This window comes from Quercus suber, unplaced genomic scaffold (genome assembly GCF_002906115.3).
Source record: "Quercus suber isolate HL8 unplaced genomic scaffold, Cork oak 2.0 scaffold_167, whole genome shotgun sequence".
NCBI classification, from domain to species: domain Eukaryota; kingdom Viridiplantae; phylum Streptophyta; class Magnoliopsida; order Fagales; family Fagaceae; genus Quercus; species Quercus suber.
In genome coordinates, this window is record NW_027071804.1 from 702,566 (window position 1) to 722,154 (window position 19,589).

Below are 19,589 nucleotides of genomic sequence, written 5' to 3' on the forward strand. Positions count from 1 at the left end.
ACACATCAAATTTCATTGAGACCCACTCTATGCATACTCAAATAACACGTGACCACTTCATTGCCTTTGCATGTAACCTTAGAGGCAAACTTCATTCACATTAGCTCTTATTTATTTTGGCCAAAGACATTAATTCTATATTACGCATAAGATAGATTGACAGTCCATTGAAAAGGTTCTAGTGTTTCTATATTACCTTTCTCCAAACCACCTTCTTTATATTAGCTCAAGTTTGACTCCCTTTGAATATTCTAGAATCTAGCCACACCAAGTCCTGAAATCTTTCAACTCATCTCACCATATGATAAATCATTTCCCATTCCTATTGATATTCAAAATCTTAAGCCTTGGTGAAGGTAAAGCATTCCTCTAGCAATCCCAATTATAAGATACAAGTTCTTTCTCCAAACTAACAATACTGTTTGTATTTGATTAGCCTTTGATAACAGAATTCTAGTTTTAAGATGCAAAAATACAAACTTAGTTATGCTTGACCTCTTGAGTCTATCAAGTCAGTCATTTCTGCTAATGACATACAATATATAAAAATTTGATGGATTAATTAGAGCCCAAACTCCTAGTCCCTAGAACAGACCTCCAAGTATGGTTGGACTCAAATAGCCCCAGTCTCAACTGATAATTAAGATGGTTTTCCATTTTAGGGCCCAGTCCAGTTAACAATCTGTCGGTGTAGAAAGCCAATGCCATCTCTCTCTGCCTAAACAAATCAAAAAGCAAATTATAAATACTCCTTTATTCAAATAAAAAAGTAAAAGACCCCCCCCCTCTCTTTGCCTGAATTCTCTCTCTCTCAAACAGAAACATCAAGAATTATCTCTCTCTCCCTAAACAAACATAAACATCAAGATTTACCTCCCTCTCTCCCTAAACAAACAAACATCTAGAACTATACCTCTAATCTTGTCTCTCCCTCATAAGCTTGACAACCATTGGAGTTCAACAATCCAATGGACAATTGAAGAATCCAAACTGCTTGCACGCCGAACAGAACTGATCAATGATCAACGTAACATTCTTTTATCCACTCATCAAGATCACAAGTTGTCTAAAGAAGAAGTAAGCCAATATCCAGAACTGTTGGATTCCATGGAATTGGCTTCTTTTAAAGGTGGTCTGTCTAGGAATCTCTATTTCCTAGAAAAGCAGGTTCTGTCAGAGTTGAATGAAGCATGGAAGCAACTCAGACAAGACAAAGAAATCCATACTTGTTGGTGGGCTCATGATAACCCATTGTATGGCTATAGTGATAGTCATGGTGAGACTAGTTTTAATGCGCAAGGGCAAGGGGAAGGGCAAGGCAAATTGAAGATTCCAGTTGCAGTTGATGACAATGTTAAAAATATATTAGCTCATTAGCATAGGCTCAAGCCTAATTTTACTTTGTGTGCAAACCAAATCTCCTACTTGTACTAGAAGTATATTAGTCTAGGGTTTATTCTACTATATATATACATATTATGGTTCACTGTAACATAGGATTTATATTACACTCTAATATATTATTGATATAGCCCTTTAGGGTTTCCTTCATGGATATTAGGCTGAATCACGTAACTCTCGTATGTTATTGTGTCCTATACTTTATGTTTTCGATTCTCTGCATTCATAATAGCATATTCAACATGGTGTATCAATACTAATATTTAATATGGTATCAGAGCCACCTTTCTATGGCCATGGTTTTCTGTCCTTATAGTGTATTTAAGAGCAATCTTTGTCTTCCTTGGTGTTTCTTCCCTGTGTTCATCTTCTTTGGCTTCCCACTGCTGCCATCAAAACTCTCCAGTATAGTTATGCCATCGTTAGAAGTTGCATCAACACTTCAAACTTGTAAATGATAAATTTCCATTTGAAAGCGCCAAAGATTTTGTTGATTTCAAGAAAAACTCAACCTTCAATCTTGAAGATCTTGAAGTACTATTTGAGGGACTCAGCATGCTATCAGAGCAAATGTTGGAGTCCATTAAGGGATCAAGAACCTCGTAACCACAAAACAACCTCTTTCTTTTCATATTCTTTGGTAGACACTACATTGTTTTGTCAATCATTTCTTCTTCTTCTTGTTCTGTTCTAGACTACAAACTGTTGTGGGTCTTTGTCTTTGTCTTGCTTGGATATTCTTTAGTGATTCCATGAGATTTGTCAACTAAACTACTTTGCAAATGGACCATGGTTTTACCATCTTAAACAAAGGATGGATGCTATACAAAAATTAGTTCATTCAGTAACAAGAGTTCTTTTGCATGAGTTCAATTTAATGATCATCACTTATTAACTTTATTGTGGTGATTTTTTGTCATTATATTACTACTTGAATTGCAATTTATTACAAAAAAAAAAAAAAAACCATATCATTCTGCTCTTGAGGCAAAGGCACATACGTAGCATTTGATAATATAAAACCTTGAAATAGTACCCCTCGTTTAGCCAAAGATCACCCTCTGCCATTGCAAGAATCAGGCTTCTAAATTGCAACAAAATAGTTTTCGATCCCCTTCATCGACCCTCATTTCCCTAAGAAGCTTGACTAGAACCACAAGACTCAAATTTGCCATTTTTTGAATAATACTAAAAACAAAACAAAATTGAAGAATAAAAAATGGATTTAGTAACCCTATGTGAGCATATCAATGGACCACATTGACATATTGTCAAATGTCAATGCATTTTGTTTTCAATGGAGTCTCCAATATAAATGGACCGCTTTAAAGTAGGATTTAGTAACCTTATGTGAGCCCACCATACAAATGGTCCAAGATATATGCTACTAACTCAAGGTTAGGGTAGAAAAGAAATTGCCACCTGGTTATAAGTCTAATACCAACTTTGAATTTCATGTGGAGGTTTATGAAGTCAATGATGCTAGAACTCATTGATGCCATATGAACTCCATTAGGATTTCTATCTCATACTCCTAGTATGGTGATTTCTCCTTTTTCTACTACACTTTGTTGCTCGTCTCAAACATTTCTCATGATATTGATTAATCAATTTTTATGTCCCTTGTATTGTCTCTAAAATCCCAAGTTTTTTTTTTTTTTTTCAATATAATTCAACAATTACCATGGGAAATGGAGACCTTAAACCTTGAATGTCTCCATTGAAATATCAAGAGTTTCCAAATTCCAATTAAGCAATAAGATTCTTGACACTTAAAACAACAAGATTGGATAATTAAAGTCCCAATCAACCAAAAAGAAATTTATAAGGATAAAGTTAAAAATCTAAATCTTGCATCAAAGTCCATATGAAATAATATTGTTAAAGTATCAAAATCAATCCTAGTTAAGGCATATGCGCAATCCAATTTGTTGTGCAAGCAAAATAATCATAAATTTTAAGTAATCATGCTTTAATATACAACTAATCTAAGTTTAGTGGTTTCTAAAAAAAAGGCTAAAACTTGGTTTAGTGGAGTTTGTGGGTGTGCCTTTAGTGTTTGAGCCTCAATCCCTCTCCCTTGTGTGTGTGGGTGTTTGCTTCTCAACAACAACAACAAAAAAACATTAAAAAAAAATTTAGGTTTAGCCTCCAGCAAATATACCAACAAATATCCTATATATTGGATTCATTCTAATACATGGTTTATATGATAATAAAAATGTAGACGTCAAAAACCTTTCACTAGGTCAAATGATGTTAAAATCATGCTTTTGATATTCTCTTATCAACAACTTTAACACGTTGAAGAAAGTGAAGAAAAGTTCTCAAAACAGTCTCAAATTATCTATAAATGAGTTGTCAAAGATAATAATGTTCATTTAACCAGGGGCGGAGTCATGAATTTTTTGTTTGGAGATGCCAAGTTGCAGCACTAATATATTTATCAAGATAACCCTCACACACACACACACACACACACACACACACACATATATATACACACATAGTTTTTTATTATATATACACACATATACACACACTTATTTATTTGATAAGTTATATATACACACACCCAACCAAAAAAAAAAAACTTAGTATTTCCAATTAAAAATTATGTTTGATGGTGATCTTTCTTAAAATAAAATTCATTTTTACCATTTTATAGTGAAATTCTTCAAAAGTTTCATTTTCAATACAAATTATCAAATTGTAAAAAAATCTTTTAATTGAACTAATGAAATTTTCAAAAACATGAATGATTCAAAACTTTGAGGAATAAGTTAAGCTCCGAACACATTTGAAGCTATCTTATTCTAACCAATTATGTAGCAACTAAAGAGACATTTCATGTGTAGTTTTAGTGACAATATTTTTTTCAATGAGTCAGTAACTTATTAATCACCACATAACGGGTTAAAAAAGATAGATTCAAACATGTTTGGTACCAAACTTTATCAAATATTTAACAAATATAAGAGCACATTTTACAATAAAAAAAAATGAACTGTGAAAAATGAAGTTATATTTCTGTAACTATTAGACCAATTATTTTTTTTAAAGCCTCATTGGACTAATTCAAATATTTGGAGGGGCCAACTTTAATTTTTGTAAACTAAATTTTGAAAACATTAAAATAACTATATATATATATATTTAAAAAAAAAAATCAAAATTTTGAGGGAGCCATGGCCCTCCACCCTATAACATAGCTCCACCCCTGCATTTAACTCCTAAAATTCCACAAGGGCAGAAACTACTCGAACCCTAGAGTTCAAACTAGAAAAAAACTAGAAGACATATAGAAATAGAATAACCAAATTGAAATTATTAAAAAAAAAATTATGAATTTACAAAAGTAACTATCTAAGGTTGGGCTAATGATAATGATGATTTAATAGCATCTACTAAAAGCATAGTCTGCTTACTCAAGAAAAGCTTATATTCAGTTTGCTGCAAAGTGCAAACCATCCATTTGTTCTCCAAATTCTCCTTAGATATCTCATGCAACCCAACACTAAACAAATCCTAATTAAATTGGCTAATCTATTTTCTATGAGTTTAAATTGCAATTTTTATATACCATGCTCATATAGGTTAGTCAAAATGGCCAAATACCACTAGTTTTGAAAATATTTTGCAATCTACTATTGTTTCTGAAATATGTAGGGATCTACTATTAATTGGGAACTCAAGTTTGAAGAACTTGAATTTTCCATGGTACTCGAGTTCATGAAACTCAAGTTTTATAAAAAATAACATGGCAAATTTTAAAGCTATTTTTTCAAAGAACTCAAGTTTCTAGAACTTGAGTTACATAGGAAACTAGAGTTTCACAAATCAAGTTTTCAAAAATGTGGTATATATGACCATTTTAGCCCAAATAGGTTAGAAAACTTTTTTTTTTTAGAAACAAACACACACACATAAGGGAGAAGAAAAGGGGTTCTAACACAAAGGCACACCATAACTCTATTCAAAAGTCATAGAGAGAGTATGACAAGTTATACTATACACAACACACTCTCTTAAGCAATATGAGACAATTACCCTTTTTTTTGGGAGAAACAAACACACACCTAGGGTCAATATCTTTCCAATATTCTATCAACTCTTGATCATAAGAACTACTAAACACAGACTCAATCTTTCTTTTAAGACATTTTAAACTTTTGCAAAAATTTCAAATAAAAAAGATATGTTCTACATAAGAAACATGCGTGTTAGTAATAATATATTCATGCAATAATAACCAATATTATTCACAACATACCCCCACATTTAAAAGTGGTACAAAATTGACTCCTTATCCTCGAATCTTGATCATTTTTTTGCTTTTTCACTCCCACTCACTCTCGCGCTAAAACACTGCACAAACTCCCAATCCCAAACGCAAGGGTTTTTGCCTTTGCATTGCAGAGCCAAGCGATAATAATGGCAAATACAAACTCTGCGTCTGCACCAGTGGTTGAAGAAGTAAAGGAGAGGATTGAACTGACACAGATTGAACGGAGCATCTTCGACAGGCTTCTCGCCACTCTTTGCCATTTTGACCTCCCCAATCACCATCTCCGAGTGGCAGGTGGCTGGGTCCGCGACAAGCTTTTGGGGAAAGAGTGCTACGACATTGATATCGCTCTCGACAACATGTTGGGAAGTGAATTCGTCGACAAAGTCAGGGACTACTTGTTGTCTACAGGAGAACAAGTCCAAGGTGTCGCTGTTATTCCATGGTACTACTACAAATGTTAATACAACACTCAAACTCTTTGTTTTTAATTTTTGAACTTGAATTTTTTTGTTTTTTGTTTTGGCTATATATTGGGGTTTAGTGAAATGGGTTTTGTGGAGTTTCATTATTGGCATGTAAATATGGTGTTCAAACTCTGATCTAAATTTTTGTACTTGATTGTTTTTTGGCTGTATTTTGGGGTTTCATGAAATGGGTTTTGTGGAGGTTCCTTATTGGTATATAAATATGGTCTTCAAAATTCGAAGTTCATTCTTTTATTTTTTGGGTGGAAGGTCTTGAAGTTTCATTTTTCAACTTTTGAGGATATGGGGCACTGGAAACTTTTGAAATTGATATGTAAAATTAGACATCCCACCCTATTAACATTCATAAGCTATAGTGGAGGTGTTACAGGCAATGTAAAATTATGTCTATTATGTTCTAATTTTCTCTTTGCTTTCTATAATTTCATATGGGTGCATGTTCCAATTTCATACCTTCATTCATCCTCTCTTTGCTATTGCACATTCAATTCTATGTTCTGCTGCATAGACTTCCTTTATAGATTACTGTGATACTTGAATAATGTGAATTGAATTAGATAAGTGTCTGTTGTGCTGGTGTGTCCCGAATCCCACATTGGGTGTTTACCAAGCGTTTCTAGGGTATGGCATGCTTGTGGCTAGCGCTTTATCAGGTTGTGACAATAACCATATTCATGACCTTGCAGTTGTTAGCCTTTTTATTTATTTATTTTATTAAGTGTTTGGTTCCTTTGACTTTGATTTTCAGCAATCCTGAACAGTCTAAACATTTAGAAACAGCAAGGATGCGCCTTTTTGATATGTGGATTGATTTTGTAAACTTACGGTCTGAAGAGTACAGTGATAATAGCCGCATTCCTACAAAGGTATATAGTTTTTGCATCTTTTCATTATGATTTTCTATGATTATTTGAAATAAATCAAGAAATTGTTTGATATGTTATATCTCTGGTCATTTTTGTCCATTATGTACCGTTTAGTGTGTTTAAGAAAATTCTGTTCAAAGTTTGCAATAAAAGGTTTTAACAGGTTAATGATGAGGTTGATTTTGCTAATCTCTTTGCCATAGCTGGGGCCTTATGTTGTGGGATACTTTCAGTGGTCATGTTGTGCTTTACTGATGTTCTATCATCTTGTTTTTGTAGTTCTATTTCTTTTAATTTTTGTTTGAAGGTAGGCTCTGAATATGTTCTTATTCTTCTCGTTCTTAATGCTTGGTTGTTTTTGTTCTCATTTCTTCAGCTACATGTGATCTCATGTTGTTTAAGTACAAATTGTAGTTATCATTCAAATATCAGGATAGAAGCTAAAACTTATAGAATCATATGTAGATGATTTTAGGCTTTCCTTGGGGGGTGACTTGTGGTTGATATTTTCATTATGAAATGGGAGAGAGCTGAGTGAATATATGTAAAATACTGCTTGTGTAAGGTGTTGCTTCATACTAAAATATTTTCAGCTGCAACATTGCGCCTTCTTTTTTATTTTTTATAAAAAAATTTCAATTGACAGTTGACACACTCTAGTAGGTGATGTCTTTCTGAGAGAGAAAAGGGCATCTGCAGTTCATAAAGCCTTGCCAAAATAGTTCCCCCCCCCCCCCCCAACTCTCTTCTTTTCCCTTTTTTCCCATGTTGGGAGCATCTTTTAACCTTCTAAAACTTTGATCATTTGAAAGAGCAGTTCAAATTCTTCATTGTGGGAGTTAATACTTTAAGGGAAAATGGGCTAGTGAGTTTTGCTGATTTCTTTATGACATGATGCTTGTGTAAAATATCCATATGCTCTGCTAGTGTTTCATGACTAATGTCTTCCATCTCTCTCAGTGAGCGTGTGTTGTGCATACACGTGTTCATGTGCTCACATACATTTATCTGGAAAGAACTATTGATTACATATAAAAGAACATAAGGAAAATTTTCCTATGATTTTTATTGCCCATTGATATGTAAGTGAACTAAAAGTAAACACTTTTTGCACTCTGGGACATCCAAGTTCTCTTCTTTCTTTAATAAAGGTTACTTATGGCTTATAGCAAAAATTTGGCACAGCAGAAGAGGATGCTTACAGAAGGGATTTAACCATCAACAGGTATCTTTCATGGGAAATGCATGTCATCATGATGGGCTAATTATTGTGCTTAGGATGACCTTTTTTTCTGTCTCTCTGTGTGCATACAATTTGTAAGATGATTTATTATCATTGATTTGAAAATTTTTTATCTTAATGATTAATTTCATTTGATTTCTCAGCCTGTTCTACAATATTAACACTGATTCAGTTGAAGATTTTACTAAAAGAGGTTAATATAGTTTTCATTTGCCTTTGCCTTTCTTTTCCTGGGCTACTCTGCCCACCATGTTAACTGTAACTTTGGTTTTATGGCCTTTGTTTTGTCATTGCAGGCATTGCAGATCTAAAATCTGGAAAGATAGTGACCCCTTTACCTCCAAAGACTACTTTTTTGGATGATCCATTACGAGTTCTTCGAGCCATCCGTTTTGGTATTTGTAATTTTATCTTCTGTTATTGTCTTTGCCATTTATTTTTTGTGGCAAACTTTCATCGTTGCCTTTTTTTTTTTTTTTTTTTTTTTTTTTAAATCTTTTAAAAATGTTGCTCTGTGAAGTTCCATTAGCTTTATGAATAAATATCCCATATTCTTAGCTCTACCTAAGCTTAATATTAACACTTCCAAACAGTCCTATTCCTAAACCATTCAGCTCTCTATTGGAACAATTTTTCTGATTAATTACGGGATATGTCTTTCCTTCTAGTCTTGGCCTACATTCTCTCTTTCCTTCTCTCTCTTATTTTTATTTTTTAAATTTTTTATCCTTTCTCTTATGCTTGGCCGATATTTCCTTTTGTTTTCCTCCTACCTCGTAGCACATTGATCTTGAACCAAATCATGTTTTGTTTAAAAGCCTTGAATACATTTTTCTTTTTTTTTCTTTCCTTTTCACTTTTGTACATGATAAAAATATAAATGTGTGCTAACAAAAATTTGAAAAAGTATAATCTTTTTTGATAAATCTTGTAGTTGGCATGCACATGTGGGTAATGGCTCAATAGGAATTTGAGTAAGGTACATGGCAAGAAGGCAAGAAAATGCCTCCCCTACATTTACTTTAGCCATTTGGTTGCCCAGTCTTAATGATGCACCTTGTCAATTACCTAAGTGTAGATTTGGCCCCTCAACTCACCAATTTGTTTATTTATTTGTTTGTTTTTTTTCTTTTTCTTTTTTTGGTTATATATATATATATATAATTTTAATTTTAAACTTCTATATGCACACTTGCTTTTTGCAACACTATTGTCTCATTTCTGTTCATTTAGGTGCAAAATTTGGATTCCTATTAGATGAAGAGCTAAAGGAAGCTGCCTCCTGTGATGAAGTGAAAGATGCTCTTGCAGCTAAAATTAGCAGAGAGCGCATTGGAGTTGAAGTATGTGCATTATCTTGATACTTAAGTTGCTCTGAACATTGAGTGATATTTGAGAATACAACTTTTACCTTCTTTAATGATGAATGCACTGAATAATATTATTTATGACTTCACCTGTTACCCCTTTTTGCAGATTGATCTCATGCTCTCTGGAAATCAACCAGTTAAAGCAATGACGTATATTTGTGATTTGATGTTATTTTGGATTGTCTTCACTCTTCCTCCCAAGTTTGAGCCTGCCAAGTCTGAAGGCTGTGATAGGTATTTGTTAATTTTATGGAATCATATTTTTCAGGTCTATTTTTGGTAATGTTTTTGGCAAAAAGTACATCTTGGATGAAATGACTTGTTACTACAATAATTGTCAATTTTTACTATAAAATTTCACTTAGCTTTTGATATGCTTGGAATTTTATAAATGATGGTTGTAAGTGTGAAACTTTAGTATCAATGGACCAAGTGAATAGTAGTCTGAAAACTACCCTTCACACACATAAATGTGTTATACAAGTCCTATAGTTTTGTACAATTGATGTATTTCTTATTTGTGTATGCTTGGTGTTTCTACATAACATCTTTAATGTCAATACTATAACACTTTTCCTTCATTCTCCTCCTCATTGGACAAGTTGAGACTTGCTAGTAAGTGTCCAATATGCAGTCTAAGTTTAACTTGTAGTGAACACACCTATGCTTTTTAACTCCATTAACGCAGCCAGCAAAAAGCTCTTGGAAAAACAAGATCAAAGATGAAATTATTCCACAAAAAAGGGTCTTGTTTTGATGTGGGATCTAATTGGCTACCTTCATAGGCTGTTTTAGTGACTAAAAAGTCTTACTTTTATGTTTCTTTGCATTAAGAAGTTTCTGGTCAGTTTAAAGTAAGCTTTCATAGCTCTTATTAATTCTTATTCTTTGCTTACAAAAAAAGGAATTTTCTTGAGACTTAAGCTGGGTTTGGATACAAATTATTTCCTGCACGTCTACGTTTTCAGCGTTTTCCCCTTTTTTATTTATTTTTTTCCTGCTGCACGCATTTCAAGGGACAAAGTTACTGTTCACAGGACCCACAACCACTTTATTCAGAAAAAAAATATTAAAAAATGGATCCTACGACACTCTCCACCCATTTAAAAATTATTTTGCTGTAGTGTTTTCAGTAAAATAAGTTGTATCCAAATGGGGTAGTCTGGTGGATTTTAGACTTGCTGGAATGGGCTGTATAAGAGGCCCATGAGTCATATCTCATGCTCTTGGTCTTTTTCTATTTTCTTTTCCTACTTGGTTAAGAAATTATTTTATTACTTTAATATTAAGGAATTCTAGTCTTTTTTGAAAAAGGATTGTGGCAGCCTACATAAAGGCCTTCTTGTAATTATCAATTCATATTTCATAGAGAGATTGAGTCCAATAAAATCCTAGCAGTTTGTTTGTTTGTTTGTTTGTTTTTTTTTTTTTTTTTTTTTTTTTTTTTTTATAGCTTTGGTAGTTTTATTGTTTCTTCTTCATGTGATTGCTTACGACGTTTTCTTTTTTACCTCATTCAATCTTTTTTTTTTCTTTAATTGTTTTACACCAAGTAACCATCAAATTCTTTAAAGATAAAAGTACACTCATAGAGTCAAGGTTCTTCATTGGTGTCCAACTTTATCTTGAGCTTTGCATGATTGGTAAGTTGAGATATTTTTTGAGATTCTCTACTGGGAGAGACATGGTTTGGATGGGTTAGCCTTTATCCATGAACTGGATGTATGATGTGAGATCTTACTATCAAGCCTTTCAAGAAGAATCAAGGATAGATTTCTTTTGGAGAGCAATTAGGAAGACAAAATCTCTAAAGAAGGTTGAAGTCTTTGTTTGGACAGTTGTTTATGGTAAAATCTTGATGGTGGATAACCTTTGTATGCGAAACATAATCATGGTTGGTTGGTGTTGTATGTGCAAAAAGTTTCTGGGAGACAATTAATCATCTTTTCTTGCATTGTGCTATAGCTAATGAGATTTGGTTGCTGCCAATGAGCTCTAGCTTAAATTGATTTACTCTTCTTATAATAATGGGATGTAACTTACCAATAAAAAAGAGAGCTTGGATCTCTAGGTTTTTGCCTTACTGAAGTTTATTGGGTAATGCCGAATTCAGTGATGTATCTTTTAGGCTAGGTAATGTTAAGAAACATTTTATGTGTGGTATGCTATTCCATTATGTTTGACACTGTGTTTTTGGAGGGGGAGAACTTCTATGATGCTTGAAGGAGTTTAGACCACATTGTTTGGGACTTCTATTCTTAAGATCCTTGTCTGAATGGTTAAGGGGTATTGGAGATCTTGCTTGTAATTCTTTTAGTTTTTTTAATAAAAAATTAATTAATATATACACACACACTTTGTAACTTCATATGTTCGTTTTTTGGTTGTGCTCTTGTATAACCCCTCTTGTACTAGGGCTTTGCCCTTCTTTCGTGATTGGTATGTTACACACACTCACACACACACTTGTCATTCTTGAATCCATGGTCTTATACTCCACCTTGTTCTTACAAGAGGAGGTGTAATTTGAGCTAGGGCTTCATCATTCTTTCATCATTTAAAAAAATTTTTACTTATAAAAAAGAGATTCACTCTTTTTATGACTTTTTTTTTTTAATTTAAATTTTTATAAGTACTGTTCTTACAATCTTGCCACCACGAAGTCCTTTAAACATCAAACTAAATCGAAGAATCCTTCAGGAACTTATCAAGAAACCTAATATAGTGCTGAATTTCTTAAGGATCCTGCGTCATACAGGTCTCAAAGCCTATTACACAATTCTATCCCATGTCATCCATCCTACTTTACCTAACTGGTGCAGTGCTCGTAGTATAGCGAGGTTTGATATATTTCCTTAGCCCAATATGTAGGAAAGATTCGGAACTAGCACCCTTCGTCCAATCCAATGTTCAAGGTTAGAAAGAAGCTTTCAATTATTACCTAAAAAAATTCATGATGTGTTTTCCAAGCTTTGAGGTAGCCCTCTCCTATCACTTTTCCTTGGAAGGGTATTTGGGGATTGAAGGGGCCCCTTGGAGAGTGTCCTTTCTTGTTTGGACGGCGGTGTGGGGGAAGATCCTTGTGACAATCTTAGGAAGGGAGAATATACTATAGTGGTTTGCTGTTGTATGTGCCAGTATAGTGGGGAGGGGGTGAATCACCTTTTGATTCGTTGCAAGGTGGCTTATCAATTGTGGTGTTTTGTATGGAATATGAATCAAAAAGTTCCTCAAATAATGTTATTGGGTACAAACTCTATAGTTTTTCCATGCATATTAATATTAAGGATAAAATGATTACATGAATAGGAATAGGATTGGTTCTGAGTAGCCTTGTCAGTTATATAAAAAGCACACCTAGTTGTTAAAGAAGTGCCAGGTGCAGTGAGGCACAATTGGAGGAATATTTAGTGCTGAAGGTGCAAAGTTACGGAGATCCTTCTAATAATATTATTATTTAATGCTATATTAGTTTAGTTTCATTCTAGTCAATATTTTTGTTTTATGTATTTCATTTTTCACTCCTTTAAGATTGACTGGCTTGAGGAGAAAATTTATGAACTATAGATGATTCAAGAATTGTTGACAAGTTATGCATAAAATCTTTGGGTCCTTGTTCTTCTTTGGTTCAACCTCTGTTTCTTTCTCTTGATCTTGCAGCAATAATAGCTAGACAATATGTTGTTAATTTATGAGGTATCATCCTCCTTTTGTAATGGACAATGTTCCAACCATTAATATGCCAAGATATTCCTTATCTTGGTTGGTTAACCAGTTTGGAGATGTGTTTGACTCTTTTCTTTCCCCAAGCATTTTTGGGAATTTCATGTATTAAAAATGCACCAGACTCTGCTTCAGCTTGGACATGCACCTAGGCTGTTGGAGTCCCCAGTACCTTATAGTGTGCCTTTTGACTTCAAATATTTATGGCCTTTTTTTTATGACATGTGAGGCATTTAATAAGAAAACAAAATAAAAAAGCCCAAAATTCAGCATTTATATGTCTACCCAGGTTTGATCAACATGCCTTTTAAGAGTTACATGTAATCAGACAGAATTCCTTGCACATAATCAGCCTTTTGCTTTTCCTGTGTTTGGTTTTCCACTTTTGTATGTTTTTCATTCTCAGTTATTTCCATTTACCTTTTATAGGTTTTGCATTGGTTACTTAGATGCTACATGGAGCCTCATTCAATTGATTGGAGACTCTACTTTCAATGTAAGTGGCTAGTATATTAACATTATATATCTACGTAATTTTCTCACATTACTCTCATTTGTATTTTGCAGTTATGTATCATTATCAATAGTGGTTCTAGTTCATCCTCTACTCTTCTATGTTTGGTTTCTTATGTTATTCTTGGAATTATCATTTTGTGTAACATGTGAATCTTAGGATGAACAACGAAGGCTATCCTTGTATGCTGCCTTGTTCCTCCCATTTAGGAAGACCATATATAAAGATAACAAGGCCAAAAAGGTACTATCTTTATCCCTTTTATTATCCATTGTGTTTGTGGCTTCCATCTTACCGGTTGAATGGCATGTTGTACTAGCATTATCATTATTGCAAATGTAGCAAAGTGCATTGTTCAACTGGTATTAGTAACTATGCTGTTTAGACAATACAGATTCATTGACTCTTCTTTCTTTTGGTGTTATCAATCCCTTCGGGGGAAATATATATATATATATATTTATAATCCCAGGACTAGGCTTTTTGGGAGAACAGGACTGAATATGTTTTAAAGAAGTGTAATAAAAATCTTTGTTGCCAAAACAAAGATTTTTCCCTCTCTTGGGTGAAATAGCCTAGCTGAAATGATTCTTGTTGTCTCCTGTACTGGGAGCTGAATAATGTAATCCACAAAGTGAGTGGTCATCTATTATGCTGCCACTGCAGCAGCTATTACTCTGCTTGAATCTTAAGTGGAACTGACCTGGTGGGTTCCATATATTGTTATATGTCTTGATTGGTTTTCTTGGTTTTAGGGAGAATGATACTGAAGAAAGGAGTAAGAGTTTAATCCTGGGTAACTTTTTTTAATATTTTATTTCAAGGGCCAAAGTATATTATTTTGGAATTTTTTAGATTATTCCTTAATTATGCTTTTAAGTGGCTGATAATAATTGCTGTACTTGATATCTATGCTTGTTCCTGAATGTAGCTTTCCAAATTTTTTAGATTATTCCTTAATTATGCTAGAGTTTGTTCTTGAACTACAGATACCTGTTGTCAATTACATTTTCCGGGAGTCTCTTAAGCGAAAAGCCAGTGATGCTGAGACGGTAAGCTTAAGCCTACTCTCTTTTAAGTTTCTAACATTAAATAGTTTGGTTTAAATTACAAGTTCTAATGTAAATTATTTCAGTATTTCTTTAATCTGCAGATATATAATAGTTTGGTCACAAATTTTTTTTTTTTTTGACTGTAGGTTGTAAATCTACACAGTGCATTGGACAAATTCTTATCTTTGATTCCTTTCCTAGTGTCTGAAGGGAACATCCAACCCATTGAAGTTAATTGGGGAAGAGGATTGGATGATGTCCCTTATCCTTCAAAACTTCGGGTACTGACAGGTATGGTTTCTATATACTGCATTGTATATCCTTTTTTCATTATCTGCAGAATGAAGATTCCATTTCTAATTGTTGTGGGCAAAACCTTAATTAAAGCCTATTGAAGTTCTGTTTTGTTTAGTGCATCCACTATTACCCTTTAAACAGTTTAGTAGAATCGTATCTCCATTCAGGTATTAATGCATAAAGACAACTTGCATGCTTGTGTGTTCAAAGAAACCCACCAGAATTATTTTGTACGGTCAATGGAATGGTCAACGGAATGGTACAGTGGAAAATTTGTAGCATAAATACACACACATATAGAGAGAGAGAGCCCCATCCCCAAAAAGAAAAGGAAAGATAGGAAATGGAATAGAATTTGAAATATTAACTCATGAGTAATTGAACTTTGATGAACTTATCTTTCCATTTGTAATCTTGCTTGATTAATTTGGATTCTGGAACCATAGAAAAGTTGTAAATAAAGGGTTTGTTTGGGATTCGCTTATTTTTCTGAAACTGAAATTTTTTTGCTGAAAGTACTATAGATAAAGGTAAAAGTTAGTTGAAATAGTACAATGGGACCCATTATTAGTAGCAAAAATAAACTGAATAATAAAATAAGCTGGCTTTTTAATTTTTGCCAAACACACACAAATATAAATAATAGTAATAGGAGAAAAATATGAGAGTGACCCATAAGAGAATGAAAATGAAGGGAGGAAATCAATGTAATAAATAAGTTTAGAACAATTACAATTCTACTATGTTTTAAATGTAACATAATGCTTAGGTATTTATATTTTTTTTTTCCATCCCATTTATAAGTTTTTTTTTTCTTCTTTAAATTTGTTGGGACTTATGTGATGAGGTTATTTTATTTTATTTTATTTTAAATTTGAAAAAATGGGCACCAAAGAGCCGTACTCCAATAATAGTTGTATAAATGATCTGAGACTAACAATCTTAACTGAGGTTTGGGACATAATGAAATAAATGATTGTAAAAATCTTCATATAATTTAAAGTTTCAAAAACTTATAAAAAATTTTAATCTCTTCTTTCAATAGCCAAATAAATCAGTATTTTTTTATGAGTAAATATTTCATTGAGCACAACCCATGTAGTGTGTACAATAGGTACACCAACAGTAAGCACTAAAAGTACAGGCATCAAGCATCTCAGCTTGGCAAAAGAGAACAGATTGGATTATTGGAAACATTTATCCACTCAAATAAAGATTTGAAGAATAAAAGCTTCAGATCAAGTACAAATATTTCACATCCTTCAAAAATTCCTAGCTTTCCTCTCTCTCCAATTCGTGACATTGTGACATCTACCAAACCTGCCTTGACAACTAGCTAGAAACTCCACAACTTGCAAATTAAAATTTGTGGGTGTATTTTGAATTATTATAGTTCCAACTGCAAATAATTCCATTAAAGATAGAATTAAGTTAAATGTGTACAAAAAGGTTATACGTCTTTGTGTTCAAGGCATATATGTGTGGGGCATGCATCTGGCTATGACAACGAAAGTGAATATTTTTTTCAATTTGGTTTTGGACCAATCATTTTGATAATCAAAATAAAAGTTGTGAATTCTGACTAGACACCGAATCAATCTAGATCCAGAAGTGGGCTTTTCTTATAATTTGGTTAAATAACACTCCTTTATTGGTTTCTAATATATTTTGTTACCTAATCATGTAATCTAACTTGTTATTGTAAGTTTTAAGTTGCATAACTTTCTTATGGCTAACATTTTATTCTTACCAATACAGGATTACTTCTACGAGAAATCAAAGATTTTTGGCGAGTGACCTTGTTGTTGTCTACATTGTTATATCCCACTGAAGTTGATTGTACTGAAGATTTTCCAAAACAGCACTTTCAATTGGACAAGCAAAGAGATCTATTTGAGGCAGTTGAAAGTGCCATTGCTAAATTAGGTATGGACAATGTCTCTTTCACTATTTTCTCGAACTTTCATTTTAAACTTAGGGGTCCTTCAAAGAATTGCATGCTAAATATGCTCTGGACTTCCATATTTATTGGTGGCAAGCGACATTTTCTCGAACTTTCATTTTAAACTTAGGAAGCCTTCAAAGTATTGCGTGCTAACTATGCTTTGGACTTCCATATTTATTGGTGGCAAGTGACATCTGTGGTCTAATATCTTTGTCTAAGTAACATGCCATAACTGATTGTTAACTTTATGAAACCTCATGCTTTCAAAGCCATAGAAGTCTATTGCCTTCAATATGTCATATCTAAAAATCTGCATGATTTGCAGTGTTCAATCATGGAGTTTCTAATTTTCCAGTATCTGGTCACTGCCTTTTAATTCTCTGATTTTGTGAAGTCCATCCATGCATAACTATGTATAGCAGTGGCCCAGTATTGAAATATATTAATTGACAACAAAACTAGAAGGTGGAAAAAATCATTATATTCTTTTGGACTACTTAAGTTTTCCTTGTTGGGAAACATTAGTTAATTCTAATGCTCATCAAGTCTTGGAAAGGATTCTTGCAAATCCTTTTTGCCGTTATTTGTTTATTTATTAAATTGAATGCAGGTCTTGAGAAAGTGTGGGATGTAAAACCACTGGTCAATGGGAAGGACATTATGAGTGTCTTGCAGCATAAAGCTGGAGGACCACTTATTAGGGTTTGGGTAAGTGTTTCTTCTTCTTTTTGAGGCTAAAGAGGGGGTTTGTTTCTAGTGCCAAAAATTATTTTGGAACTAATGAATACCAAATCTGTGTGAGAGCTTTTATTTCTTATTATAATTGCTGGTGACGCTAAATTCATTCATTAAATGGCAGCAACAAAATTGCTTGCGTGGCAACTTGCCCATCCCTATGGAACTGCGGAGGAATGCACTGATTGGATGAGGCAAAGCCATTCTAAGCGTGTAAAGACAGAGTAACTATTGACTCTCTGAGATGTACTCGTAGCGAATCTCATCTGGACCAATTGGTGAGAGCACTTTGGCTTGCACTGAAAGAAGCTTGACTGCTAGTTGCCAGAAATTGCTGAGACATGGTGTGGTTCCCTGATGGATTTCTGGGATTGGAGTTACTGTGGCTATTCAATTAGGGTGCACCAGCACTCCTGCCACATTTGAGATAGGAAAATGCTTCAAATATATAGTGCATCATCTTTCTCACAACATATGGTTCACACAATATAGATGCAAGAGAATTATTGGTCCAACTGATGATCTCCTGCCCACTCAAAGAGAATGAATCTCCATGCTTATTGTTAATGTAAATAAAAATTTCTCAATGTTATTGAATTTCTCCGTAGGCAGCGACTTTTAGCTCCTGTCCTGGTAAATTCGCCATTTTTTACAAGCATGGGCAAATGACACTTCTGTACAAGCATTCGTGCAAAATGATAGTTACCACCAAATTTGCTACCTTCTATTTTGTGCTCTTGTGATCAAAGAGTAACCAAGCTGTAAAAGTTTCATCCATAATGGTTTAAATAGCAATGCTATTTTTTTTTTTTTTTTGGGTGACGAATTGCACTTTTTTTACCCTATTTATTTTGTCTCCCCAAAACTAACATTTTATTGATTGACATCCTAATTTAAGTGAATTATATTAGTACGCACTATATTGTATTAATTGAGAGTTAAATTGAACAAAAATTATGATCTTCATTAATCATTACAACCAATAAGGGTATTTTTTGTAATTGCACAATATCCGTCTGATTTTAACATCTAGGTTAGATGATGGGGGGGGGGGGGAGGGACATTGATATAATTTTTTTCAATTGGGATGTTAATCTTGCAACATGATAGTTATGTTTTTTTTTTTTTTTTTTTTTTTTTTTTTTTGGGGGTGGGGTGGTGGGGGGAGGACTTTAGATACTTCATAGAACTCACAAGAATAGTAGTGTTTCAGTGTATATGTAAATAGGTAGGAGGCTCTAATACCAAATACAAAAACAAGGTGAAAATGAAGAGAGAATGGAAGAAAGACTTGTATTATTATTCGTCGTCTACTACAAAAGAATGTTACTCTCTCTATATATATATATAGAAAGAATGGAGTATAAAGAAGACAAACTTTTAAGGAATCACCAGAAACAAACTTAGGTGTCTTCAAGTACATATATTTCTACAAGGTTCTCAGGCTTATCTTTAGAAGTCGGTGAACGTTTAAGGAGGAACAGTGTAACTCCTTCACTTTTGGTTTTGTCTATTTTAAACCTTGGACTAATCTCAAATAGCATGGATATGGTAGTTTTGGAGTGGGAAGTTCTGGATCACAGGCAAGGAATGGACCTGGAGCTTTCTCTGTTACGACATGGAATATATGAAACAAAAATAATTACTCAAGGATTCAAAGGAAATGA

At 33.5% G+C, this 19,589-nt stretch overlaps 1 protein-coding gene across 3 annotated transcripts; it reads left to right on the forward strand.

Annotated features, from left to right (window-relative positions):
• Nucleotides 1–5,698: 5,698 nt before the first annotated feature.
• LOC111989437 (CCA tRNA nucleotidyltransferase, mitochondrial) lies at nt 5,699–18,007 on the forward strand. Of its 3 annotated transcripts, none has more exons than XM_065770055.1 (13): nt 5,699–6,134; nt 6,926–7,043; nt 8,213–8,268; nt 8,430–8,479; nt 8,592–8,687; nt 9,520–9,629; nt 9,763–9,890; nt 13,809–13,875; nt 14,053–14,136; nt 14,883–14,945; nt 15,092–15,236; nt 17,001–17,168; nt 17,798–18,007. In XM_065770055.1, the coding sequence occupies exons 1-13, from the start codon at nt 5,836–5,838 to the stop codon at nt 17,917–17,919; spliced, it is 1,506 nt and encodes a 501-aa protein (XP_065626127.1). In that variant the 5' UTR covers nt 5,699–5,835; the 3' UTR covers nt 17,920–18,007. The 3 variants fall into 3 exon arrangements, with proteins under 3 accessions (XP_065626127.1, XP_065626125.1, XP_065626126.1); XM_065770053.1 differs by having other exon boundaries at nt 5,701–6,134; nt 8,583–8,687; nt 17,798–17,999; XM_065770054.1 differs by having other exon boundaries at nt 5,701–6,134; nt 8,583–8,681; nt 17,798–17,997.
• Nucleotides 18,008–19,589: the final 1,582 nt, after the last annotated feature.

Bases quoted from the DNA above. Each gene is read 5' to 3' on its own strand.
- LOC111989437 (XM_065770053.1), top strand. From the start codon at position 5,836: ATGGCAAATACAAACTCTGCGTCTGCACCAGTGGTTGAAGAAGTAAAG. The intron at 6,135-6,925 runs GTACTACTACAA...TTTGATTTTCAG, and splicing joins GGTGTCGCTGTTATTCCATG to CAATCCTGAACAGTCTAAAC. The intron at 17,169-17,797 runs GTATGGACAATG...AATTGAATGCAG, and splicing joins AAGTGCCATTGCTAAATTAG to GTCTTGAGAAAGTGTGGGAT.